This window comes from Oxyura jamaicensis, chromosome 3, assembly GCF_011077185.1.
Source record: "Oxyura jamaicensis isolate SHBP4307 breed ruddy duck chromosome 3, BPBGC_Ojam_1.0, whole genome shotgun sequence".
Classification (NCBI taxonomy): Eukaryota; Metazoa; Chordata; class Aves; order Anseriformes; family Anatidae; genus Oxyura; species Oxyura jamaicensis.
Window position 1 is genome coordinate 35,216,393 of NC_048895.1, and position 27,531 is coordinate 35,243,923.

General features: G+C 38.4%; 3 protein-coding genes across 4 annotated transcripts in view; 2 read left to right on the forward strand and 1 right to left on the reverse strand.

Annotated features, from left to right (window-relative positions):
- Nucleotides 1–3,886, forward strand: part of WDR26 (WD repeat domain 26) — a 31,139-nt gene extending 27,253 nt beyond the window's left edge. For both annotated transcript variants that reach the window (XM_035321336.1, XM_035321337.1), the window contains one exon: nucleotides 1,266–3,886. In XM_035321336.1, the coding sequence (XP_035177227.1) occupies nucleotides 1,266–1,291 (26 nt within the window). In that variant the 3' untranslated portion in view covers nucleotides 1,292–3,886. The remainder of the gene's footprint in view (nucleotides 1–1,265) is intronic.
- Nucleotides 3,887–8,731: 4,845 nt separating this feature from the next.
- Nucleotides 8,732–16,925, reverse strand: CNIH4 (cornichon family AMPA receptor auxiliary protein 4). The gene is made up of 5 exons (XM_035321340.1): nucleotides 16,791–16,925; nucleotides 15,449–15,517; nucleotides 14,251–14,363; nucleotides 9,983–10,123; nucleotides 8,732–9,422 (listed from the first exon to the last, which is right to left on the reverse strand). The coding sequence occupies exons 1-5, from the start codon at nucleotides 16,914–16,916 to the stop codon at nucleotides 9,395–9,397; spliced, it is 477 nt and encodes a 158-aa protein (XP_035177231.1). The 5' UTR covers nucleotides 16,917–16,925; the 3' UTR covers nucleotides 8,732–9,394.
- The window catches only part of NVL (nuclear VCP like), a 37,244-nt gene continuing 26,610 nt past the window's right edge, over nucleotides 16,898–27,531 (forward strand). The window contains exons 1-10 of the mRNA XM_035321335.1: nucleotides 16,898–17,050; nucleotides 18,362–18,435; nucleotides 19,737–19,789; nucleotides 19,884–19,983; nucleotides 20,889–20,952; nucleotides 21,495–21,758; nucleotides 23,145–23,271; nucleotides 23,554–23,630; nucleotides 23,938–24,072; nucleotides 25,678–25,779. Of these exons, the coding sequence (XP_035177226.1) occupies nucleotides 16,991–17,050; nucleotides 18,362–18,435; nucleotides 19,737–19,789; nucleotides 19,884–19,983; nucleotides 20,889–20,952; nucleotides 21,495–21,758; nucleotides 23,145–23,271; nucleotides 23,554–23,630; nucleotides 23,938–24,072; nucleotides 25,678–25,779 (1,056 nt within the window). The 5' untranslated portion in view covers nucleotides 16,898–16,990. The remainder of the gene's footprint in view (nucleotides 17,051–18,361; nucleotides 18,436–19,736; nucleotides 19,790–19,883; nucleotides 19,984–20,888; nucleotides 20,953–21,494; nucleotides 21,759–23,144; nucleotides 23,272–23,553; nucleotides 23,631–23,937; nucleotides 24,073–25,677; nucleotides 25,780–27,531) is intronic.

A 27,531-nucleotide genomic window follows, 5' to 3' on the forward strand; every position in this document is an offset into this window, starting at 1 on the left:
AGTCTTGGGTTAGAATCATTGCCTTTACAAAAAGGCCATATAGAAAACTGTGGTGTCAACTGAGACCATAGCGTTTTATTAACTAACTTAAGTAGACTTCTTAAAAATGCTGCCTTAGAAATGCTTTAAGTGCATGCAATGTTACTAAAATCTGAGTATTGCATTCTGACCACACTGGAAACCAAATAGTGGTGTTACAGTGCTTATAAAAGTAATCTCTAAAATGTGGAAAGACTGAAATTTTCCCAGCCTAAAATCTGTACGCCATTGATTTTTTCCTAACCATCTGATGTTATCTGTGTCCAGGAGAGTGATGCTTCTTAAATAAGTGCAACTTTTTTCGCAGTCAAAATGCACGCTTTTTCCCAACCCTTCTTGCCTACCCCCCTAGAACTATTAACAAGATGACGACTAGGGGATTGTTCTGCAGCTTATAGGCTTCTGTCATTACACATCCAATCTCATGCAAAAAACTTACAGTGAATACTAAGCATGGACATGAGTTCAAGGGGAACCTGAACAAAACAATCAAGGAGAAATCCATTAAGTGTGAGTAGACGAGTAAACACCTCTGCTTTAGAATGTCCACCAGGTGAAAATGGCTGAAAGTTGGAAGGATATTAAGAAGGATTACTTCCTTTCCTGTGCTTTCTGACACATCTGCTTCTAGTATTGGACTAGGTGGACCAGCCTTGCCAGTCCTGCTTGTAACATCTTGAACATACACGTAGGGACTCAGAGCCTATCCTCCAGCTCGCTTTACTTGTATTTGTGTTTTTGCTTTAGTTTTCTCCCGATTACCTGCCTGCTTACTCTTTCTCATTTTCTTCAGAAAATGAGCTAGTAAACTTGATAAAAATAAAAATGATAAAAACTGAATTTCTCACAGCAGTGCATCTGCAAGAAGCATAGGGGCACAGCATAATGTCCAGCAGCTTAGGAATCTTAAATGGATGATGGCTTTGTAATTAGCACAAGCCCCTGGAACTTGAATGCAAATGTATGTAATTTATTGATGTCTTCTGCAAAAGATGATTTCTGTGTACCAATAGATAACATGCTAAATTAATATTTAATATGAATAATGATACTTAAAATTGCTAATTTTTAATGTAGGATTTAGTTTTAGTATAAGTTCCATTAAGTAATGCATGCTCAGTAAAACTGACGTAAATATACTGTATTAGAGACCTTATAATAGGAATATTAACTACTGATAAAATCTTAAAGGTGTGTTTTTTTTCTTTTTTTTTGTTTTTGCTCAGAGGAATGCAGTAGCATGGATAGTTGATGGCGAATTTGGAGCAGACGACTTCAGTTTAACTTAATTAGTCGTATTTTAAATGGCTTGGGATTTGGTGCAAACAAACATGATTGATAGCTGGACAGACATGCTCGTCATGAAAAAGAACCATTTCTGAAGCCCGATTGGGGCCAAACATTTACCACCTTGCTTCATAGTAACCAGTCAAGATGAAGCACGTCGTTAGAACGTTGTTGGACACCGTGTTGAAATTACCCCCCCCATCGGTTGTGAAGAACTGTGCTACATTCAGGCTAACCATTGAACTCTATATATTTTTCCCTCCTGCCTTTTTGTCTGGCAGGCTACTGTTCTTGTTGCTCTTCTGTGTAATGAAGTTTAAATGCTTGTTTGGAACACTTTATTTAACAGTTTAGAAGGCTTGATAGAAAGAGTGCTTTAGTCTGAAGAGTATACATTGGATAGGAAAGTATTTCCTTCTCTTGTTTCTCAAATCTCTCCGCCTTACTTAGCTTGAGATCTTTGCAGCTTGGTTCATGGATTCTAGCCTTGCCCGTTGCGCATATAAATTGAGATAAACCAATGAACTATGTCAAAAGCACTCTGAATATCACATTTGACAAAAAGTTTTGTACTTTTCACATAGCTCGTTGCCCTGCAAAGGGGTTAACAGCACAATTTTTTAAAAATAAATTATTTATAGGATTAAAATGACTTCATTTGTATACATTTGGAACTAAAACGATGCAAGAAGTGTTGTAAAATGTGGTATCACTGATGCTCTTCCAGAGTGTCTTGAGACCTGATCAAAAGCAGTGGCTGGAAGGAACTTTATGTAGTCAGTAAAGCTTGTTTTAGAAAGAAACTCACTGTTCATATTAACAGATAAATCATATTATTTAGCAAAAAAAAAGAAGTGTTCAGAGTACACCACCAGACTAAGAGTTTAAACAAGACAAGGTCTTTTTTTTAATTATATAAATATATGCAACAATATGGATAAAAGGTAGGCTACACCTCAACAAAAGAATGTTCTGAATACGTTCTTCACGAAGTCAACATTTTGTAAAAGTAATTAACATTCAAATCATAGGTAAAACTTGTGTTATGAAGGAAAACTTTATTTGATAAACAAAGATGTATAGATTTTCTTTCTGAAAATATAGTTTTAAGTTTGCAAATTTAAATGTCTTTCCTAGACCTTGATGCAAGCTGGTGCTGTGAACATCTTGACGCATTTAGGAACAGTTCCACTAACATGCCATGTTTAGAAAAGAGAAAGACATCACGTGTGGTTTTTGTCTTCAATAAACAGATGGCCTGGCATCTCAATGCTTCTGCACTACACACAAATTCATTGTGGGATGGCGTTGGAGTCCATTTCCTACCATGGGTGGAAAGGTAGTGTTGGTAGTGCTGTGAAGTAAAGAGGGAGCAGGAAAGGGCGTGTCACCAGGAATGATGGGAATGGAAGTGTGGACTTCATCCTTTAATGAGACGGTAATCTAGTGACCTTATTAGTCATGTGTGGAAGAAGGGTGGGGGAAGGTTTGCCAGAGTTGCTGGGAAGAGCATTGTAGCTGCTTCGAGTGGGAATGTGGTGTTTAACATAAACAGTCCTTTTTTCTTTCCCAAAGAAACAAAGTAAAATTTAATGGGTTGGATTTCTTTAGATTCCAGCAATCAGGTGGTGAGTTTTTTTTTTTCCTTGCCCTGTGTGTCATCTGAAACATGATATAAGATCCTGATCTTCTTGTTGAAACCAGCCCTGAATCTGATATACTCATTTCTGGCTTGGTACCTCCAAAATGAAGTAGGAATTTAACATTCTTATCTAACCTAGTTCATTTTTTTTTTTTTAAGGGGAACTGCTCTGATAGCAATTATGGGAGTTACAGAACACTGGGAGTATATATGTAAACTGAAGACTACAAATCAGTTCCTCCTTCCATTAGCTAGTTTTAGAAGCAGCTGCTTGTTTCTGTTGCTAGTTTGGACAGCATACGATTAGTCAGTCTTGTCTGTGACATCGGTGTTGCAGAGAAGCAGACAACTTTCCTAAGGTTAATTTTTGGTAGAATAAACTTCTGGGTTTTAAATAAATGTTGAATACCTAAATTGCAAGCCGTATTTTATGTCTTCAAAACATGGTATAATTCTTTAGTGATGCTAGTATGTGAAGCTTTGGAAGTTATCCCTGTATTGTCTTACTCTGGAACTCACGTTTTTAAACAAAGCATTATTTAGGGAGAGCGGGGGGGAGGAGAATAATTCTGTTTTTGGTGTGTCTCGACAAAGATACTGCGTACAACTGTCTCGCACTATTTGCTTACCTCATACTCACGGGACTTAGTGGGAAATTTAGGCAGGTGTTGAAGACTGGATCAAGTCTCAAGTTTAGATTTGAAGTCTCACATCCGCTTCAACAGGCATTTTTAATATGGCTGGCCATACCTGGCCAAGACTCCTTACCTGGTACAAGCTATGTGGAGGTATGTACGAGCTGATGCCTATTTTCTACTGCAATGCATTGTAATTAAAAATTTAAACTTACTACTACCAAAACCTGACCTCCACTCTGGGTTTTCTCTTCTGGACTTGGTATGTACCTCTAAAAAAACACATCAGGGATTTAGAAGCAAGTTAAGGAGAAACATGTTCTGCTTTAATTTAGTTTTGTGGTGAAACTATGCAATATAAAGGAAAGCTCCTTTATCATATAGATGGCATTCTTTCCAGTGTCTAAATAACACCATATTGCATAGATCTCTGCTTATCATGGATGATGTGTGGAGATTAGAGAAAGTGAGAGAAATCTTTATTTTACCACAGTACCTGGTCCCACAACAAGCTCACGCTATAGGTCTAGTGGTAGTGAGAGCCATTCTAAACGTCGATTAAAGAGGAAGGGACCAAGACTATTTCTAACATGTCACGTATTCACACTATGTGAATTGAAAAGTACCAATACTTTTTGTGCACAGACTATAAAATGAGATGGGGGGTGGGGGATGGGGTAATAAGCTTGCTCACTTGCATTGTGTTGATTTCCATGTGCTTAAAAATGTTCATAGGCTGGAGTCTAAGGCTGGAACAACTGCACACCTGCAATAAATTACTGTATTTCTGGTGAACAGACCTATGATTTTAGAGAGGAAAATACTGTAAGTGTGTACTACTCTTTTGTAACTTTGGTAAACTGTTAGCTTAAAATACAGTAGCCGCAGGTTATTGTTAAAGGCAGATTTTTTTTTTTTCCTTTTAATAAATAAAAATGCTAAAGCATTTTATTATCTGAATGCTCTTTAGCTGTTCAGGTAAGTAATTTTCAAGGCACAATGGAGCACAAAAGGGAAAATAAGCAGTCATGCTAAATTTATCCTTTGGGTACGGGGGGGGAGGTAGTAGGGGGCGATTACACCTTTGTTTAAATTCCCTGTTTTTTTTCAAGTTCTCCAACTTTAAAGTTGACTTTTTTTTTTATGATTAGAGCAAAGATGCAAGCTAGAAATCTATCCAGATCTTGCCAGTTACTTCTCAAGTTGGCTTCGAACAGGTAATGTTTAATAAAATTCAGTATGCTCTTGGAGGTTGGGTCTAGTTGTATCTCCTTACACTGATAAGCAATGCTCCCATCCAAAATCAGTTAGCAAGGCTTCCTTAGTACAAAACAAGGACTCATATAATTAGCTATAGTTTGAAGGGGAGATGTTGTAGACCCATTTGGGAAGGTAGAGAAAGAAGAATGAACATGAAAAGCTGGATTTACTGACAAACTACTGTAACTCAAGGGAGAGGAGGAAAAATGCACTTTCAATAGTTTGTCCATATTGTTAGCTACAAAATACACCTGTATTTGCTAAATGGTTTTCATTGTTGTTGGCTTTTTTTATTTTTTGAGACAATTAAGAGGAACATTCATCCCATAAACGGCTAACCCGCCTTTTTACTTCACCCTGTCTTTTCCACATTGGCTTGAGACCATTTTCAGCTGCCATACTTAATTTTGAAAACTGCTACTTTTAACGATATTTAGAAAACAAAAAGATTAACTCTGACACTTTTTTAAACAGGGTGGACTTAATTGAAGTGTGCAGTGTTGAACTACTGCTGCAGTAGCTGCCTCTAGTTGTTGAAATAAACTGTAGACAAGTTTTCTGTTTATCCAGATGATCTGGATTCAATAAGAAGTTTGTGAGAGTGTTCCTCCCATCTGGTATGAATGTGTGTGTGCATGTGTTACATAAACAGGCATAGAACCAAATGTTCTAGGTACTTGTCATGTTTTATTGCATACTTTAAGTCGTGTGTATGTGAAGTGTCCTTTGACCTGAAGGTTTTGGTTAATATCAGTATATTTTTATAAATTTGAAATTCATTGTGCCCCATCTTTTTCTTAAACATTTTTCATTGTTAGGGTATATGTGGTAGATACAAATCTTAACATTTTTAGGCACAGATGGAAAAAGCTATTGGCTCCTTGAAAAAATATGGGACAAAATGGATCCTCAAAGCATGTATGTACTTACAAACCAAGCTGTAGAGATCAAGAAAAGAACTTTATTGTTGATCTCAAGATTTCTAAGTTGTCAAGATTTATATGGAGTTGTGGTGGAACTAGTTTAACACTTAGAGCTTTTGGTATGTAATGACTATTTGCTATGGACTGATATTAAATGTTTCAAAGGATTGCGTTCTTAAAACTTTCTGGATTTTTGTTACTCTCCTTGGATTATATTAAGTAGTTAAAATTTCTTTGCTATATTACATTAAAAACATAAGAACTTTGGGTCTCGTATTTATTTTCACTTGTTTTACTAATTATTTACAGAACACCGTTTTAACTTTTTTATTTTATAAATGTGTAGTATTTTAAACATATCTTTACAAATTGTTCAATTGGAACTACATTAACTTCTGATTTGTTTTTATTAGGATTTTTTAAAAAATACACTTTTTCCATGTTGGTGCACAGCACTTAACAGAAATGTTTGTATTCCCTACTTTCAATTCAATAAACAGAATAAATAACTGGAATGAATAGTTCTTAGTCTCCTAAACCTCACTTACATGACTATCACTGGGATGTTCATTTCTTGATCACTAATTGTAGAATTCTTCCATGTTTTTAGCCTTTTATTTCCTTGAGAGGAAAAATCATTTGTGGTAGTTCAGCTGAAGATGAACTCCCTCCTGTTGTGTGCAGGCTTTCCAGTTTTTGATTCCTGGCTCTAATCTACCCGACACTTCTGTTTTGACTGTACATTTATGCTGGTTAGCACGCTGCTTGCCTGTGTCCCATTCTGTGCTTATCTACATTGTTGAATGTCTGCTCCTTCGAGGCTCAGTGAGAGCCCTGAATCTTTAATTTTGGAGCTTGCTTAGGTATCTTACACAGGCTGCTAACTGTAACTCAGTTATAGCTACAACATTCTCTCCCATAATTAACAAGGTGCTTTTAAAGTACTTCCATTTCTTGCTCAGATGTTTCTCGCCAACTACCAGTAACTAAAAATCAGGGACCTCTTTCATCTGAAATTGACCTAAGCAGCTTGTGTAGTTCTTGAAGCTAATTCTCAGCTGTTGCTTTTGTTCCAACTAACCTCGTCTTTCCTCCTTGTGCAGTAGAATAGAATCTCATCTTTGTCCTGCATTTTGCACGTACTGGTGTTGTAGGCGTTTTTATTAGCTAGTGTTCTGCTAAATGAAAGCTGTGCCTAAATTTGCCTTCAGGTAGGTTTTCCAAACTCAAACCTTTTGGTGTAATACATTCAGTTCTTCTCAACTTCTGTATTTGATTAGAAAAAGGTCTGTATGGTCTCCAGTAACACCTTTCTATCAACTTTTATTCCCTCCAAGTTATGCAGTGTTTTCGTAACCGTGCCTTAAATGCAGCTGCAAACAAGATTGTCATGCCTGATCCCTTTCCATGTACCTGTTCTTGCTGCTTCCCTCAGGTACCACTATTTGTAGAAGGGTTGTTAGATTGCAGACCCAGTTCAGCCAAAAATTATCCATATAGCAGATGAAGGAAACTTGTTTTTTTTGGCTTGAGCAAGGTGAGAAGGTAAGTACATTCACCAGCTAAATAATCAACAGTCCACAACTGTATTAATTAGCACATTTTTCTGTATCTTAATTAATCCTCCACTCCCAACTGCAGTACTACAACAGCTATCAAATCACTGTAAACTGTTAAAGTACTGACACTGCAGCAAGCTAACTAGGCTCTAGACTGTGAGTGTGGAAAAGAGCTTAACCTTGCTCAAAAATTAGAATCTCTATAGGTCAAGTTTTTTTAGCAATTATGTTTTTCCTGTTGTTGACTCTGAGCTCTGTGAAGATCACTGGTAAGGCAGAACATGACTTATACAGCAAGGCGGGCTAAAAATTAGCAGTGTAGTGACTCAGCAGAATTGTGGTCTCTAGAATCTGCTTCTGAGGTTTTTACAACAATTAGAAAAAATGTTAGAGATGAATGAACAGAGAATTTATTTTAAAAAAAATCCATTTTTATGGAAAACCTGTATTCATCTAAAAGTACACTTTGCTTAATATTTGACAGCATATATAGCTGTACTTCTTGTTCTGTTGTGGTTAGTAATTCATTCTTGAGGAGGGAACATCCCTTAGGTCAGGCATCTGAATTAAAATACATGTTATCCCCCCTCCCACCCTGTCTGGAGTAAAGCTTTACAAGGCAATGTTTGCTACACTTTTACTTTGCATAGTGTCAGGTAGTCACTTGCATGCAGCTGTGGTAGCTATTTTCTAACGAGCATACTTTTCAGTAGTTTTTGGTCTTTATAACAGCTGAATTTGGACTCCATCTATCATGAATTCAAGACCAAACTTATCCTAGAACAAATATTGAGTGCACAATAGCTACAGCAATCAAGCATCAGTGCTGTCTTTTTACCACCTGCTCACAAAAACAAGCTGCTGCACACATGTACCATGTTAAGACCAATACAATACGTTAAGTATAGCCATACAGTAAAGCATGACAAGTTCTTAAACTCTGAGTTCTTCCTTCTTAGGACTTTAATTACGGGTTTGGATTTTTTTTAAATATTTCACTTGATACAGTTGTTTCAGAAAATCTGTTTTTATGCTTATATAAAAAAGAAGTTGCTGGATAGTGAGTACAAACTCAGGTTTGTGTATTTAGCAGTGATATAAGAGCTGCACAAAAAACTTAAAGTTCTTGGTGCCTTTGAAGCAGAATTACATCAGAAATGTAGGGATATCTGGGTTATGGTTTAACAGACCACCTCTCTTAAGTAGACATATTCTTGATTCACCTCACTGGATATGATTAATGCAGGTTCATGGAGTAGTGACTGCAGATAGTCTTTCGTTCCATTACTGACTCCAACCCTGATGTTTACTCTAGGTGGAGGTCTGTGATGTATTTCAATGACAAAACAGAAGTTGAAGGGAAAAAAAACAAGTATTACTTGCTTTACAAGTATTACATTTATCTGCAGCAACATGTTTTTCTGCTCTTACAAGTGTCACAGTGACCTTAATCCTACCAAACACTAGACGTTATACAGGTTGGGGTAGGGGGGAGAGAGAGAATGGAAAATGAGAAAAAGCACAACTTTTATTCCATTGCTTTTTAGCTGAGAACAAAACAACACAAAGATGCAAGCTGTGCTAGTGTTCCACTTTGAAATCTATGTTCCAAGGACAGCTTCAAACCAGGCTAATTGGACAGCTTGACTGCCAGAGGCATATCCTGACACTTTTGGTAAGAAACAGGCATTAAAACTGCTCTTAAATTTGTTCTAGAACTAGTACTATTGTCAGCCTAAGTTGTTGAAATGAGTTTCCCTCTCATCTTTTCATTCCCATAAGATCGGTTCTGTAAGCAAGGATTTCACTTTACAAAAGCAGCAGCTACAGCCATTTGGGTTTTAAGAAGGAACAAAAACAACTGCTACACAACTCTGATGTCTTTTGAAAATACTTTATGTTAAAAATACAGAAAAATATTTCTTGTTCAAAAAGGAAAAATATACTGCATGACGACACTGGTCTAGGTATATTCAGGTGTCTGTGGCTCCGCAACCAGTCACTGGAGCGATGACCCAATTTGGCAGCTAATGGTTCTTTTTCAACTTCTCAATCGTTTATCAGAGCCAGAATCATACTGTGACAAAACAGAAAACATGAGATCCAGTGTATTACTGAAGCATATGCAAGTAGGAACAGCTATCACTTTCAGTAGCAAATTGCACTTGATTCTGAAATAGTCAAGGCAGCTGTGCTACTTGCTTTATTTATGAAGACAAGGACTACAGAAGTAATATTGCAGTAGAAGAACAATAGCCCTTCTACCATGTAGTAAGTATCCCCACCACAGAACTCAGCAGGTTGTAACTGAACCAGACCACTTTATTTTCTAAAACAGATCTTGTGAAATAAACTTAGATTAACTTATCTATACAGGCTGCTTACTCTAGGTGCTAAAAATCATGTAACTTCGTATTTTTTATAGTAGTTTTGATCAAGTATTAGTCTGAGTTTTCAAACGTTTGATCAGAAAGCATAAAACCATATAATAAGCATGCAGTGGGCTGTCAAAATACATTACTGAAGCTTAGCAGAAAAAGATAAGAATTATGAATACCAGCATGAGCAGAATAGGGGAAAATAAAAAGAGCTCGCAGACAATTGCTTTGTTCCTTGGGACCAATTTTTGAAACTAACCTGTACAGGTACATGAAGAAACAGAGCAGATGAAAGCCTAGTTTAATCATGGCTTCCTTCATGTGCGATTTCAGTTGTCCTCGGTTATGGATCTCTGTGGGATCAAATACCCCCATGTTTCCACTTGGCACCATAATGAACCTGACAGTTTAAGGAAAAAAAAAAAAAAAGTATAATCATCAAAACATTAAGGAGTGTCAGGAAGAGGGGAGAAGAAGGATTTGCACAGAAGTGACTTTCATCTAAAGCATTGTTTCCCAGTTAAATATAAGGGAGCTTTTTTTGAAATCTATTTCAGTCTCAGGATATTGTACACATCTCTGCCACTACAATCCACAATGAAGCAGAGGTCAAGTAGTATTAAAACTGTTAGCCCAGCTTCCCAGGTACAAATGGGAGAATTTCCAGTTAAAAGCCAATTCCAGATCATTTTAATTGTTGTTTGTGATTACTCAGCATTGAGAACAAAACCTCTACCCATGCTGGAAAGATGTATTAAATTAAATGAAAGAGATCAAAAAAAAAAAAAAAAGAATTAGTGTTTTCATTACAAAAAATTATATAGATAATCACAAACTCCAATGGTCAAAAGGAGATGGGATAAGACAAAGGATCTGTGTATTATTTCCACTTTTTGCAAAACTATCCTGTGTTATCACAGCAAATCCACAGCCTTCCTACGGCTGACAGGTTGAAAGACTGGGCAGAACTGAAGAACTTAAGTACTGGTTGTCTAAACCCACATAAGAACAGAAACTGAGTGAAACAAAAGTGAAATGTAAGCAAAAGAATAAAACCAGCACAGTAAATGTCTGTGTCTTATGAAAATTCAAGCAACAGCATGGTCATTTGTCACACGCCTTTCTCGAGAGAGCAAATGCAAGCACTTGAAGTTGTCACTCCAGCTGAGCCCAGTCTAGAACAGTATTATTAGTATTTTTTCACTTAAATCTCATACAGTTTCCACCTTCCTGGAAAAAATGCTCTTTTCTACACAGCAATTTAACTCCTAGTCATAGACCTGGAGCAAAAGCAAGGTCTCAGAACCGATTTTCTTTATATACTTGAAGAATGTCACCAAGGAAAAGAAAAAGCACCCCCCCACATCTTGCAACATTCACTGCAGTAACAGGAGCAATAGGAGGGGAAGAGAGGTTCTACAGAGGCAGAAATAAATAAATCCACAGTATTTCTCTTATTTTCATGGGAATAGTAGAAAGTACTGATATGTATTTAACTAATAACAAAGACAATTATGCACCATTAAGAATAGCTCATGAAATAATTACAGTTTCAAAGTCTCTTCTAAATTTGAAGCTTTATGTGATTGATCTGTTGTTAGAATTTTAACACCAATTTCCATTTTAATGGAAATTTAATGCATGTTATTGGAATAAAAGGAAGTATACAAGTTTCCTGTATCAATTGACCCTAGAAATAAGATACATAGTGCACAGTTTTCTTACATCTCTAGGATATGAGTACCATAAAGATAGTATTTATTCAATTTGTGTTTTAAGAGCAGTGACACTTAAATGACACAAATTAATTAAAGCTTAGAGAACTTGGGAGTTATTTTTTCCCCAAGAGGCCCACAATCTAGTATAGTTTATGTTACACATCCAAGGAACTGTTGTTATAGAAACAATGATGCTAGATGCTGACAAACACAAGTCAGCAGGATGCCACCCACTAGATCAGATTGACCAGGGCATCGTCCAACTTGGCCTTGAACATCTCCAGGGATGGGACATCCACAACCTCTCTGGGCAACATGGGCCAGTGCCTCACCACCCTCTCAGTGAAGAATTTCCTCCTAACATCTAAATCTCTCCTCTTTTAGTTTTAAACCATTCCCCCTTGTCCTATCACTATCTGCCCATGTAAAAAGTTACTCTCCATCTTTTTTATAAGCCTCCTTTAAGTATTTAAAAGCTGCAATAAGGTCTCCCTGGAGCCTCCTCTTCTTCAGGCTGAACACCCCCAGACCTCTCAGCCTTTCTTCATAGGAGAGCTGCTCCAGCCCTCTGATCATCTTCATGGCCCTCCTCAGGACCTGCTCCAACAGGTCCACATCCATCTTGTGCTGGGTGGGCAGACCTGGATGCAGCACTCCAAGTGGGGCCTCACAAGGGTAGAGCAGAGGGGCACAATCACTTCCCTCACCCTGCTGCCCACTCCCCTGTTGATGCAGCCCAGGACGCAGTTGGCCTTCTAGGGTGCAAGCTTGCACTGCTGGCTCATGGCAAGCTTTTTGTCCACCAAAACCCCCAAGTCCTTCTCTGCAGGACTGCTCTCAATGAGTTCTTCACCCAGCCTGTACTCATTCATGTCTGGGACTGCCATGACCCAGGTACAGCACCTTGCGCTTACACCTGTTGCAGAAATTCACTCCAGAAATTATTTCTTGAAATACTGTGACATATGAAGACAATTCAAACACACTACCTGATGCTGGCAGTTTGCAGCTCTCAGTAACAGGATTACACAATCTGTTCCCACTTGATTGTAATTTAGTCATTGACACTTCATTCAAACTACTTTACAATCCACTATTTTTCTGACTGCTGTACCCTGTGTCCATTAAATGACTGGGTCAAATATAAGTTCTATCCCACATCATCAGATTCCCTTTATAATACTAAACATACTTGCTTTTGCCAACTTCCAGCTCCTTCACCATGAATGGGATACTCCAGGCTACTGATACGGGTGAAAGTCCATGATCCTCAGAAATGAGGCAGGATTAGCAATACAGCCTTAACTTTTTGACTTCTTGTGGCAGCACAGGAAAAGTACTGTACTGTCATATTCGTTTCTTACATGCATTGCACACCCAAATTTGAAGAAACATCAGGATTTTAGGGTATTCCAAATGATAAATACAAAATGAGAGCTGTCAGTTCAAAACAACATTCAGAGCTTACTGCCCGAAGCGTGGAAACAGAAATCAATAGCTTTTAAAATTCCTTCTGACCAGGCTGAGAAGAGAAAGCAAGTGGCTGCTTTAAATATTAACAGAATGTTAAATTATGTTGCTTTAACGTATTAGAAGGAAACAAAAGGGGAAACTAGTGTAAGAAATCCTCAAAATTTCAAAGAAAATACATTCTATATCTCTCTCCCCCCTCCTCCCCTCAATGTCTGTGTAGAAACAGTCTACCCAAAAAAGAAACATCAAATACTAATACTACACTCACCAGCTACCAAAGGGAACAGCACTCATTTTGTGCAACTGTGTTGCACAAACACACATTTGTATATACAGGTGGCCAAACAAAACTATCCCCACCTGTGCATCCAGGCAATATGCAGGCATTAACTATGAAAGTTACACTGTCTCATGTTTCTCCAACTGAGAAACATTTGAAGGCTTTACTAGAAGTTTTGTAGAAAACAAAAGACGTAAGTACATAGTTATTTTGCTGAAGACCAATCAGAATAGCAAAAAAGGGATCTCCTCTTTCATGAGCTATGAAACCTCTTGCATTTAAACAACTCATCCCTGCAAATAGTTAGTGTTAACAAGGTACAGAGAAAAAAGAATTGTAGCTACCTTTTTATGGCTTAAACTTTTGGTCTTTTAACTGCCTGCAGTACAATGATTAGTTTGAACCAACAGTCCCAGTGTTACCGCATGCAAACCTCTAGTGGAAAACAAACCATTTCAAAGTGGTAGACAGCCCAGGGTGAAAAGACCAGGAACACTGACAGGTATCGTAACATGAAAAGTCTGGAAACCTTTCCAACCTTCAAACCTTTCCAAAAATAAACAGGCAAGATGGTGGACCCAAAGGGGGTCCAAACACGCGAGGGGGAGAAACAGGACTGCACACAAAGGAAGGTATTTGGGATAACACCACAGTCTGATGGTTTTACAACATCACTCAGGCTGATCTAAATGCATTTGTGCTGGTAACCCTATCAGGCACGTAGGCACAGAATGAAAAACATTACCGACTGTGCCTGCAGCACTACCTCATAATCCCAACTAACATACCATTATTTCTTACGAACTCAGGAATGACTCTCAAATCAAGATTCCTGGGCATTAGAATGCAAGGAAAGGCCAAAAGCTTTATATCATTTACTCCGCTGGGTTTCTTCTAATTTTAATTGAAAGGAGAGGAGAGCTTTGTTAACTAGAAGACTGTTAGGAACTGAAGAACACAACTGAAACATCTCAGTATGACATATTATCTTCATACTACACTTCAAGCTAAACTAGCAACATGGAATGAAAAGCACACAGAATCCTTCACACTTACCGATATATATTCCATGTTGCTATTGGCAAATTAAGGAGAAAGATGAACCAGTGCAATGAAATAAGCATTAATACAGTCACAACAGCATGGCCAATCACCTCAGGGATGACCCACTGTAAAAAGGGAAGGAGAAAAAAAAAAAAAGGTTATATGGATAAATACAAAATTTCTTTCTAAAAAAAACATCTATATGGAGTTATCATCTGATTCTAATCACATCAAACTGACAAAATTCACAGATGCATGGGATTTCATCACAATGCGGGGAAATTAATACCTTCAGACAGATTGCAAACGAGTAAGCCTGAAATCATGCCCTAAGGTATTAAAACAGAGGTACTGTGTTTAACACAGCAATTTCCAGAAAGAAAAACATCACTGTTTAAACACAGCTATATTACACAAGCACTTAAGAGAGCGAGTTAAGAAAGAATACAGTGAACATTTGAAGTCACTGCAGAGAACATTTGATGTAGGAATGAAAGAAACACATAAGAAGCACATAAGTCTGCACAGACACAGAACATATAAACCCCCTCAGACTTGATATGGATAAGAAAGTTGATCAATATTAAAATTGGTAAACTGGGTCACCCCAATGGGACATTTTTGGCTTGAGGGCATCCTGTAGTGTTCTCTCTTACATTAAGAAAATACCTTTAAATCAAAGTGAACACCCATATGGGTAGGTCACACGGATTTAAGAACAGCTTCAAGCAGATTTGATTAAAATTGAACTCTTCCTAAAGTTCATAGCAAAATTCTCTACTGTTCAAGGTGTTAAGAATTATATACAAGTATCAGGGAAAGTTGCTGGAAAGATCTGAGTTCAGCCATGACTAGACATCGCTACTTAATGGCACACATACAAGAAGGAAAACTTTAGAGCTCTGGGAAGAATTAAGTTTCAGTCCCACAAATTCAGAGAAGCAGCCCATCTCAGAGTACCAAGGATCAGCAGAGCAGCCTTTTGTGGCTAATTTTCTGGAAGACAGGAACCCCCCCCCCCAAAGAAAAAAAAAACAAAACAAGCAGACTGAGGTAAAAGATAAATGTTTTGAATAAGTATTGCCAATCCATGCTCTTCAGATATACATTAAACTCCCGTTATTTGTGATGCTGATATGATGGATTGTTTTGTTGTTGTTGCTTCTTGTTTGTTTTTTAAACCCATTAAATGCAAAGAATAATAATTTACTTTATTGAGTTTTGAGCAGCAAGATCTCGCGTTAATGTAGTCACATTCCAAATCTGATAGTGTAATTATCTGAAGTTCACGATAAGGAAAAAATTGCATAATAAGTCAAAATATTCTAAGCTTTATTTTCATCCAGTATGTTGGGGTGAGCACTCTTCTGTCTTGTACAAATCTGCCAAAGGCATATTTCAATTAGTCACTACTCAGTCCTACTGTAGGTGGAAAGACAAGCCATATTTTATTATCAGGCTAAATGATTTTATGGTACTTTTTCCAGTGGCAACTGTTGCACAAGTGCTAAAGTTCAGTTCAACCCTAAAAACAGACCAGGAAGGCAAACTCAATATTTTTGGTATCACAATCATTACCACAGTGCTTGGAGCAAAAACTTAAAAGGAGGAAAAAGTTAATGCACTTTTAAAACTCTCACACTAAAGCTGGTTGCTGCAGCTTCAAGAACCAGATCTCCTTATTTTACATTTAGAGTAGCATTGGGTTATTCCACATTTTGCTACGAAACAAGAGGCTAATGTTGTTATCAAATGAACTTTCAGCACCTGAAACACAAAGGTTTCAGAGAGTCTTATCAAAAAATGCTTAACATGTAGCACGTGCACATTGTCATGTTGTAATCTGTAAAGCTCATGTTCCTTTTCTTCAAGAAAAAGGAAAGCATGTGATTTTTCTTCTTAAACAGTAGGTGAAGGGTTTCAATTTTAACAAGTAACCTGTCCATCTAAGATGAAACTCTTTCAAGTGCTTCCATACTTTTTTCTGTTAGGACAACCAGGTAAATTGGTTGCCATTTGAGCATGAGAGCAGATTCCCTTTTAATCAAGGACAAATACATGGATACACCAGCACCGTTATGTCCTAACAACACCAGCCAGCTAAGGCTGCAGATGCTTTTGTAAGCATATCACAGAAATCCTGCTTTAGGAACTCCGCAAGCCCTACCTACCATCTCCCACCTCAACCAGCGAGCTACCGTCGATAACTACGGAGCAGGGCAGCAGTTTTTAGGCCTGTGTGGTGGGCGTGAAACACGCTTCCAGCACCTTTCCCAGCCCCCCAGCAGAGCCGGGCACCCACCACCGCTCCCGGCCGGGCACAAACCATTTCCTCCCCACGCCGGGCTGCGCCCACCCGGCCCCGGGGCAGCAGAACGGGGAGCTCCGGGCTCTCGGCCACCCTCACGGCAACGCCAGGCAGAGGCTGCACCCCCAGGCAGGACCCGCGGGCTCCCGGCCCTGGCCCTGGCAGCCCCCCGCCCACCACCACCGGGCCCGTGCCCGGCCCGCCCGGCCCCAGCCGCAGCCCCGAGCCCGGCCGGTGAGGATACGAAGTAGACGGCGAGGAAGATGAGCGCGCAGCAGTCGATGAGGGAGAAGATGAACACCACCGACTCCATCGCGGCCCGGCCGCCGCCCGCCGCCCGCCCCGCCCCGCCGGTGGCGCCGCGCAGCATGCCGGGACGTCGAGGCCCCGCGGCCGCCTTCTCTCACGGGGCAGCGGGAACGGGGCCGGCGGCGGGCGGCGGCCATGCGGGTCCGGGTGCGGCCCCGGGCGGCGGATCCGCGGCTGAAGCAGCGCGTGAAGCAGGTGCGGGGCGCTGGGGGGCGGCGGGGACAGGCCCGGGCTCCGAGCGGCTGAGGCAGGCCCGCACCTCCTCCCTCCCTCCTTCCCTGCCTTCTCTCCCGGTGCTGTAACGGAGAGCAGCCGGCCCAAGGGTCCGGCCCTGGCGGCCGTGCGGTTCTCTCTCTGCCCCCCTCCCTGCCCGAGCGTGAGGCGAATCGCCCGAGGGAGACACGCGCTGGGTTGCAAAATGGCAGCGCTTGCCTTCGGAAAGGCGTGCGGCGGGCACCGCTCTTCTGCAGGCTGAACAGCCCCAGCTCCCTCAGCCTGACTTTACAGGAGAGCAGCCCTCTGGTCTTCTTCGTGGCCCTCTTCGGGACCTGCTCCGACAGGTCCGCGTCCTTCTCGGCGGTGGGCATCTGCTGGGGGTGCGCGCAGCCCTGTCTGTGTCATTGCTAACGGCAGTGAACGGCACTGGTCCTGATACAGGCCCCTGAGGAACACCGCTCATCACTGGTGTCCGCCTGGACACGGAGCCATGGCCCACCGCTCCCTGGGTGCAGCCATCCGGACAGTTCCTAATCCACCAAACGGCCCACCCTTCAAATCCATCTCTCCAGGATGTCACACGGTTCATGTCAAAGGCCTTACAGATATCCAGATAGATGGCATCAGTCGGTCTTCCCTTGTCAACTGATGCAGTTTCCATTACAGAAGGAAATTCATTCTCCTTGGCCTTTTTTTTTCTGACCAATGCACCTCTAGAAACCGTTCTTGTTATTCTTTGCATCCCTTGCCAAGCCCAATTCCAGCTGTGCCTTGGCTTTCCTGGCCCCATCCTTGCACACCCGGACAGCATCCCTGTGCTCTTCCCAGGCCACGTGTCCCTGCTCCCACTGCCTGTGTGCTTCCTTTTCTCCTGGTCCTCATTTTGCCCAGCAGATCCGTGCACAGCCATGCCACTCTCCTGCCTTCCCTGCTCTCATTCTTACACAGGGGAAAGAGAGAGCTCTTGTCCTCTGCAAAGTTGCCAGCTCTGTTAACTTCTTTGTTCCTAAGGACGGAGTTTCAGGGGATCTCTCATCCACTAGGTCTTTAAACAGCTGGAAGTTCACTCTTCAGAAGTTCAGGGTCCTGACTTTACTCTTTGCCAGGCCCACATTCCTCAAGTTCACAAACGCAAACAGGATGTTGAGTTTGAAACGGGCATATTTAAATTTTATTGTTGAATACATGTATGTTTTATAGTATGAATTTAAAACAGGCATATTTGATCCAGCTATTCTGATGAAGTTATTGACAAAGATTTTATTTGCTTCTTAAAATTTTTCATTTTAGTACCTTGCAAGTAGTAGATGTGGCCAGTATGTTGACATTGGGATTCTAGCATCTGATTTGCAGAAAACGTACAGGTGAGCAAAGATTTGTATCCTTATATTCCACATTCAGAATATGGAATACATTATTTTGTTATATATGGAATATATCATTTTGTTATTTTATATTTACACGTATTTATATTTGCATATTGTCAACATTTTAATTTTGTTACATTCTTTACTGGTTGTTGAGGTTAATTGAAGCAATAAGAGGGTTTCTACTCCAGTGTTTTCCTCTGCTGATAGATCTACTACTTTATCTTTTATGATCGCATCAGTACTGTGAGATCTAGTTGCTAATTGTTGCTGTTGTTAAACAGCTGCAGATACATTACAGCATTTAGTTCCTTATAAAAGTGATGAGTTTAAAACATGATAGAAAATAACACTTGGATGCAGGTAGATGGGGTGGATAACAGGATTCAGTAAGACACTAGATCTTGCTCAGTTGCTTAGGAGGACAGTCTACCTCGCTTATTTGAAGGCTTTCTTTGTGGGTAGAAAGGTTGTGTTTCCGCAGATCGTTGATGAATGTGAGAGTAAAGGAATGGAGAGAAGTATATTCATTTATGTTTTCACAATCTATTTTTTTGTGCATTGTTAGAGAAAAGGTTCCCAAACTTTTGCTGTGGATTTTTATGGGTCTCGGGGTTATGTTTTGTTTTTCCTCTGTCATCTGTTGCATAAAAGCAACCAAGCCTGTCAGAGTTTAAGAAGCGTTTGGACTGTGCACATGGTCTGAATTTTTGTGTTGACCTGTGTGGTGCCAGGATTTGGACTCAATTATCCTTGTGGATCCCTTCCAACTCGGGATATTCTATGATTCTATGAAAATGTTTTCTCAGTAACTGAAAGTGAAAGGTTGATGATGTTTGTTTGGAGGTAAGGGTGCTCATTGAATCGGATTTTCTCATATTGGCTTGTTAATTCTTTACTGCAGTTGTTCCTTACTGGACTGTACTTTCTAGACCATACTCTTGTGTCCATATGTTCTTGTTTGAATTAAAATAAGAAAATCGGTATTGTCGTTGTGCAATAGAATCCATTTGTACATTGCTGCTTCTCCATAACTGCAGAGAGGACGTTAATAATGTTTACTAAACATCCCTTTAGAGATGAGTAGATTTCAGCGTTTTTCCATCCCAGGTATAGAGAGGTATTCTAGGCTTAAGAAAAATCAATCATGTTTTCAAGTTGGTTCTTTATAAGAACTTATGTTAAAGCTTGAGTATCAACTTACAATGCATTTTTTTCACTGAGAATAACAATATGTTGGGAGAAGAGCACTTGGTGTAACCTGCTAATTTGTGTTTTGTTTTGTGTTTTTTTTTCAGTGCTGAATATGGACGAAGAAAAAGAAATGCTTTTAGAATACAAGTTGAAAAAGGTAGTTCCGTTAGTACTGGTAAAGGTAGTTCCAAGATGCCAAATTCTTTGATTATACTTTGGCTGTTCTGTTAACATTTGAACTTTTTCTTCAGTGTTTGCAATAATCAGTAATGAAAAAGAACATGAAGACTTATCCATTTTAGAAGCTGAACATGTGGCAAAAAAAGCAAGACACGGAGAAGAGCAAAATGAGTAAGAAGAATTTGTACCATTAGCTGACTTCAGGAATGCCATTACTATTTAACATTTCTTTAAATCTTTCTGTCTTCATATTATTAAGTTTTGGTAGTTCTAAATTTACTGGCATATCCTTGATTTTCCATACACTTGTCTTCCTCAGGATTTACCTGTAGTTAAGTGAAACATTCTTTTTTTTTTTCAATTAAGACAAGCAGATATTTAAGAGTAGATTGTAATTTCTCTGCTGTGGTGAATGCAGAGCCCTGAGTTAGTGGATATCCTTTTGGTTTCCATGGTGGTATTCCATATAAGGCTACAGTCCTGCAAATGGTTCAATTCCTTCATTTTGTTCTTAATCTTTCTTGGGTGTGATGGGTATTACCTAAATGTGATGGATAAGACTACAGGACAGGCTGTTCAGAGAAAGTCACCACTAGGTATGAGGTTGGCATTAAGACTTCTTAACTCCTAAAGCTATGTGCAGTCTCACGGACCATTCTGGTTTCTAACCTGTGATAGATATCAAGAATCTCATGGGAAATTAAGACATCGTAATCAGAAGGATTTAGTATAGTTCAGCCGTGCTTTGCTACTGCTTCCCTTGTTGTGCCAACATTGATGATTATGTGGTTTCATGGTGAGCTGAATCAAGTTGGTCCAACATCACTTTTTTGTATGACTGTCTTTTAGCCAGGTTGTCAAGTTAATCCAACTCATTGCAGCCTTTTAAAACTCTTTTAAAACTCTTTGTAGCAATAAGTTTAGAGCATGCCAGTTGGGAGTTTGTTTCCAGTTTTATGCCACATTGCATAGTTGTGAGGAACCATGTTGCGGAAATTGCATTTGTTCTGTTTTGTGTGTGTTTCACTTGCAGTTTTGTGATACATTAATAGTTTTTGTCTCCCTTACATCTAAAGGACTGCGGGAAGTGCCACAGATAACTCTGATGATTATGATGATGATGATGATCCCGAAGATCTAGTAAGCTGTATTTTATTACGATTGCTTGTATTTGTGTAACAAGTGATTGTGTATTGTAAAATTGCAATGCACTTGAAAAGTTTAAAAGTGGAGATGCAGATGAGTTACAGACAGAGTTGCCATTCCAGCTGAGAATCTGTAGTATATCTGAAAGGTGGATATTTCTGGCATAAGAGGAAGAACCTGTGGTGGGGAATCACTCTTGAGGAAAGAATGCAGGATACCCAAAAGACTGGGCTAGCAATTGAATGGAGTGACTGAAGGAACTGACACATCTGACTATTACTGAAATGATAACTGTCAGTTAACAGGGGTCATTTTAGGGTAAATCCTAAAGGCTGTTGCCTATTGAACCAGCAGATGCAGTTTTGTGTGCAGTTATTTGATATGCAGAAGAGTGGGATGGAAGATACGTGATTACTTTTTCCAGTGAGGTTGTATTTTCATAACTGATGTTTATGAAATATTTTTCATTGGTCTCTTTACATAAATAACCCAAGTTATAAACTGTACATTTTCTTTTAAAACGCCTGAATTTGCAGTCTACAAATCATATGAACAATTCCCTGCTGACGTTATACAAGAAAGGAAATCCTGATTCTGTTCCAGCCACTCCAAAAAATGAACCAGTGGAAACCTCTTCTGCGCAAACAGCACCTCAAAGAAGCACCCTTTCATCAGGATCTTGGGCTGAAACACGGATCTCTGAAGGTGGCTGGTTCATCGATAAAACTCCATGTGGAAAAGACTTTTTCATTGACCTTTCTGAGGATGCAGAAGGAGATGAGGAGAAATTGATTTCTGAGGTATTGTGTTTTTCAAACAATGTGTTTTAGGTAGCAAGTATGAATATCCTTTCCTATGTAATTTAACTGGCTTTTGAAGGCTGTTTTATTATATTCATTATTACAGATATGCATGCTATATTAAATACAGCAAAAATGTTAAATAGAAAGATTGGCCTAAGCCCAGTAGTGTACTAACTTTTAACTTGATTTTTGAAGATGACAAGGCTTAGCCCATTGTTCTGCCCTATCAGAAGTGATTTTTGAACCTTCTGGTGAATTTCAAGCGTGTTTGTCTGAAAGTTAAAAAGTCTTTCTTGTACATTTTTTTGGGGGGGAAAATGTAGTGCTCAGTAGCAGGGCGACCCCAGAGTAGTTGCCCCTAGTGAGAGAAAGGTAAGTGGAACTTAGCTGTCATTTATTATTTGCCAGTGACCAGCCTAACTAATCAACAAACACATAGCTTGTTGTAGCCATAGCTTGTAGTCTCCCTTAGTGGTTAAGTCTCAGTGAACCTGGGGAAAGCTGATTTTTTTTTTGGATGGATGGGGGCAAGGGAAATTGAAAGGCTTGGTTTATAAACTATTTAAAAATAAGTGCTATCCCCCCATCCAGACACATGCCCACTTTGTGTGTTGTTGGTTTTTTTTTGGAAAAAAATGTGTTTAGCTATTGAAACCTTTAAACTTATTTATGCGAAATAATGCTTATGTTGTTTGGCTGACCAGACTTTTTGCGAGGATGCTTTATTTATATTTTAGTTTAGTTTAGTTTTTAAGTGAAAGAAGTGCAATATTTACAGATACTTTCTGAATAATGCAAAATGTTTACTGAATAGGCAGATTTAACAAACTATCCCTTTATCCTTTATTGCATCCTCTTACACAGAGAATGGAATAAAAGTGAGATCTTCAAACTAGAATATCATCAGTACTGTATTCTAAATAAAAAAAAAATTGTCATTGGACATCGTTTTTCTTCTGTCCTGTATTAGCTCTTTTGTTACACACAGCTAACTTAGGTCAGCACTGCATAATGGTATTCTTACAGCTGACTTGCTGGTAGTAAGAATTATTTCCAGTGGAGTAAATATGTTGATGCAATTTTATTCATATACAGAGCGGTACACAAATGACTTGTGTCTAATTTTGATTGGTGTCTGTTTTTTTTTTTTTATTTTGTTTTAATTTGGTTACAAATATGTACTCTTAGCAAAAAAGTGGCTGGTATTTTGTTTTAAAAAAGGGGGGGGGGAGGAGGCTGGAATCCAGAAGGCAAAATCTAAATAAATCTACATAAAATAGTTATTAAGTATTGTAGATGCTCTGGTGTTTTGTTCTGTTAAGCATTTGCAAGAATTCACTGACTCTGAAGGTTTTGTCTATACAATTCTGATTTATACACTAGAAGTCAACAGAATTTTCTGTCTTGGAGAGTGAAAAAAAGAAGACAAAGGGTAAGAGAGCAAAAAGAAAAAAAGAAGAAGTTCCAGATGTAGATGGAGAAATTAATTCCATTTTACTTAAAGGGAAAGGTAAGAAGTTATCTTTGGCATGCCTCTCTAAAGAGAGAGATGGTATGTGACCACGGAATCAATTACTAGTGTACTACTACTATTCTGAAGTGCAAAGAAGTGTTTAAGAAATTTAATCTTTTATTGCACTAAAAAATATTCCACTCCTGTGTCTGCTACCAAAAATAATACTGCTCTGTGTATTTAGCTAATTGTTTAGGTTGAATTCTTTCTTGTTTGGTATTGGCAAGTACCATTATGCTATGTCTAAATTTATATTAACTTATTTTTCCTCCTTAACAGTTACAAGTAAGGGACCAGAGCTTTACCATCCTTCAGTGAAGTTTGAGGATATAGGAGGCAATGATGAAACTTTGAAGGTTAGTTAGCATGTAGATTGTGGGACAAAATACACTGAATAAAATGCCACGTGTAAAATGACAAACAGGAAGTCTATCAAAATTCACTTGTGGCCCTGAGAATAGTTACTTTTACCAATAGCAACAAAGGTTGTTATTTTGTTTTTTGTTTGTTTGTTTGTTTTCCCTGTGATAAATCTTTCTGAAAGCAGTCACTGAAATTGTATTAATAAATAGAACCTCTTTTTGTTTTGGCTTGCCTATACTATTAACAATTTATAATACTAATTTTTGTCATTTAAATTGAGGTCTCTGTTACCCTTAACAGGAAATATGCAAGATGCTGATCCATGTTCGTCATCCCGAAGTCTATAACCACTTAGGTGTGGTTCCACCTCGGGGTTTTCTCCTACATGGACCACCAGGATGTGGAAAGACACTACTTGCACAGGCTATTGCTGGGGTGAGTTAGCTCCAGATTTAGTTTCTTAATTATATTTAGACAGAAAAGAAATAATCCTCCTCCATTTTTTCCTCTTTATCTCTTTTTTTTCTGCTTCCTATTTTAGACTAAACTATGTTCATTTTTACTTCTTTTGTTTAAATTCTATCTGAATCTGTACTTGATAGAACCTCATATGAAGAAGGGATGTAGTGACAGGGTTTTATGTTTGACTTAATTGTGTTGAGGCATTCTCAGGACTGCAATATAGGCATGGGTACTGAAAAGGCTGCAAGTGGAATATACTTCTGGTTAAAATTACCATAACATTTTGAGTCTGGTCTGTATCATCTTTTATGAGTTATTACATTAATTCTATTGGGTGACATCCCTATTTACTATTTACTAAAATAGTAAGCTTTCAACTCCAGAACTGGTTGTTGTCAAGCTGATGATTTGAGACCATGTGACAGTATTGGTGTAAAACTCAGTGAGTGGTGAAGTTGCTGTACTGCTCTGTGCCTGTCATGGATATAAATCTTAGGGCTATTTGGTTCTACTCAGTGTTAACCAAGGCTGTATTTTTTTTCATGGTGTATTTAATGCTCTTTTTTCTTATGCTCTTTTTTCTTAAATTTCCTAGATTATAACCTTAGATTGAGGTACTTGCATATAAAACTACAAATGTTTGTAGTGCAGCTTTAACCTTTGAAAACACTGATGTTTATTAGGTCAATGTTGGTTAGGCCCTTCTATCATTATATTTCAAATGCTTTGATTCAAAAGGTTTGCTTATTTTCCTTTTTAATACCTTACTGTGAAATCATGCCAACTGAATGAATCTGTGTTACAGAATACTTCAGTGAGCATTTGTGTTCTGGTAGATATCTGGGGGAAGGAACATGACAAGTAATATATTTTCAAGTATGAGATAAATGTAATTATTACTTCTTAAATCATTTTGTTAGGAAAGATACTGCTATATTAATTTCCATAATTGTGTATAGTGTTGTTTAGGGCAAAATATCTCCTGAAGGCCCCGTGTGGGGCCTGGCAGCTGTGTTAAGTCTGGATTTCTCTTATACGTAGCTCAAAGAGCTTGAAGTAGGCACTAATGTGAGCATTAGTCTATCAATGCTACAGGTTTATTCAGTTATTTTTAGTAGGAGAAAAACTTGAATGTGACTTTTGCAAGTATTTAATTGTATTATCCTGCTCATACACTTCTAGAGTAAGACTAAGGGAACGAAACCTGGTGGGAACTCACCCATACTGATAAGCAATTTTTAGTTATAGATGAAAATAGAAAATTTTCTCAAAGGAGATGAAGGATAAACTGAAATATATGTGTTGTGAAGTACTGGATTAAGGACTAAGGTGCAAAACTATCTCTAAATGAATCAAGGAAACCTGGCCTTTATATTCATTTCTGTTCATTTGGCAAAATGTATTAGACCTGTTGTTAAAAGGATACTACTCATCTTTTTTTAAGAGAACTTTCAGATTTACTTTTGATTACAAAATCTTCAAGTATAAAAGATATTATATTGGAAAATATTTGTCCTCTAGGACAGCCAGCATTCCTAACCTCTGGATATATCATACAATGTTCCTTGTTTCTTTCAGGAACTTGAGCTCCCGATGTTGAAAGTGGCAGCAACAGAAATGGTGTCTGGAGTGTCAGGAGAATCTGAGCAGAAACTGAGAGAATTGTTCGAGCAGGCTGTGGTGAGACACCCATGAGAAATAATACTGAATTGTTTGTCCTTTTCTTTGTAAAGATTCACGCTTCATTGCTGTGGTTTGAATTTGAGTGAATTATTAGTGACTAAATCTTTATATTGCTGCACACAAGTCATAGTGTCTCCCTTGCTGTGACCAGAATTCTATTGTACTAAATGTCATGCCGTCACAGAACACAAAGATTACTGTTCTAAAATCTTGACAAAAGATAGTTCATCATATCAAAGTAGTGGGAGCAACATAAATTACTTACCTACTTGGAGCTCGTAGGAATGATTTATAAAAATTAAAAAGATGTAAGGGCAGTTTACTGTGCCTTTTTGTTACAAGGGTGCTTTTTTGTTATTTTTGTCTGGTTTTGCATTTAAGACTTTGGGCCTTTAGGAATAAAGAAAGAAATTGGAACAAATATCAAAGAGTAAGAGTAAAATCCTGTTCCAATGTCAAAAGCCATTTGAGGGCTTGTTCTGTCTTAATATCAGCATTAGAAACACAGGAGAACTAAGCTGCTGCTTGACAGACATACAGATTGATAGTGATTAGCCACCCTTGTAATAAGATATTGATGCAACTTTCAGACTTGTTAAGAAGCAAAGAAAAGCAGACAGGTTGAGGTAATTTTAACTGAAATAAATGTGGATTTTCTTTTTGATAACGGGGTTAATTTCTTGTTTCATGAGGATGGTTTTCTGTTTCTGATCTCTGAGAATATTCTGGTTTTTCAACTTTATTTCTTCATTCTATCCTCCCCCACAACTGTTTGTTGATGGTTAAAGTATGTATGAAAGAATGCTAAACAGGGAAAAATAATTAATTTTGAAGCTGTTAGATTATTGTGTTTCAGGTTTCTACTACATTTTAATTTTTTAGAAAGCCTTGATAAGATGTTGTGTTGAATAAAATTAAATAAGTGAGTATTTAGATTTAAATACCTTTTGTATGTATGGTGGTTGCTGTAAGTTATTTTTGAACAAGTATGTTGTATGTAATACATTTTAAAAAATGAAAACCGTTGCCTTTGTTATAGTCCCTTGCCTTTAAGTGGCCTTTCCACTTGGTTTTTGTACTAAAATTTTGTGCAGGAGAAAAAAAAGACGGTTCAACTGTACCTTATGCACGTACTGTGGAATCTGCATGGTTTAGTTGTATTTTTTATTCCTCTATCGGGTGAAGGAAAAACTGAATGACAACTAGATGGCGCAGTTGGTGCCTGATAGAACAGCTGGGATTTAAAATACTGTCTTTGTGTGGGAGCTTAGACTTTTTTTGATGATGATTCTAGTGTTTTCCTTAAGTATTCCTTTGCATCGCAAGTTCTTTTTTGATGGTATTAATAATCTTATGTCAGTTAAACACTATTCTGTTAGTTACACTAATTATTATTTTATATTAGTGTTGGCTTTTTATCAGTGTGAAGTGTTTGGAACGTCAGAACAATTGTTAGCATTGCTCACTGCTGATTTTTACTCTGAACATGGTCCACCACTGTAGTATTCTTGAAGTTGACAGGCGTTAAGTTTTTCTTCACCACCTCTAGCTCTTTGTTTCATCATGAGCATCATTAATATTAGCTCCTGAACTTCCACAGATCTAATATCATTAAAAAAAAAATACACAAAAGAGACCCTTTTTTGTCTGATTTTTGTTTTTGTACTTAAACAAGTAAGCAGTGACAATAGAATAATAATCGTGGAAAACATGAAGGAACATAGAGATACATTTAATTTTTAATCAGTA

Excerpts from the sequence above, each read along its gene's own strand:
- CNIH4 (XM_035321340.1), bottom strand. The coding sequence starts at position 16,916 with ATGCTGCGCGGCGCCACCGGCGGGGCGGGGCGGGCGGCGGGCGGCGGC. Across the intron at positions 15,518-16,790 it reads TCTTCCTCGCCGTCTACTTC|ATAATTACACTATCAGATTT; the intron begins GTATCCTCACCG and ends CGTGAACTTCAG. Across the intron at positions 9,423-9,982 it reads TTCTTCATGTACCTGTACAG|TATGATTCTGGCTCTGATAA; the intron begins GTTAGTTTCAAA and ends GTTTTGTCACAG.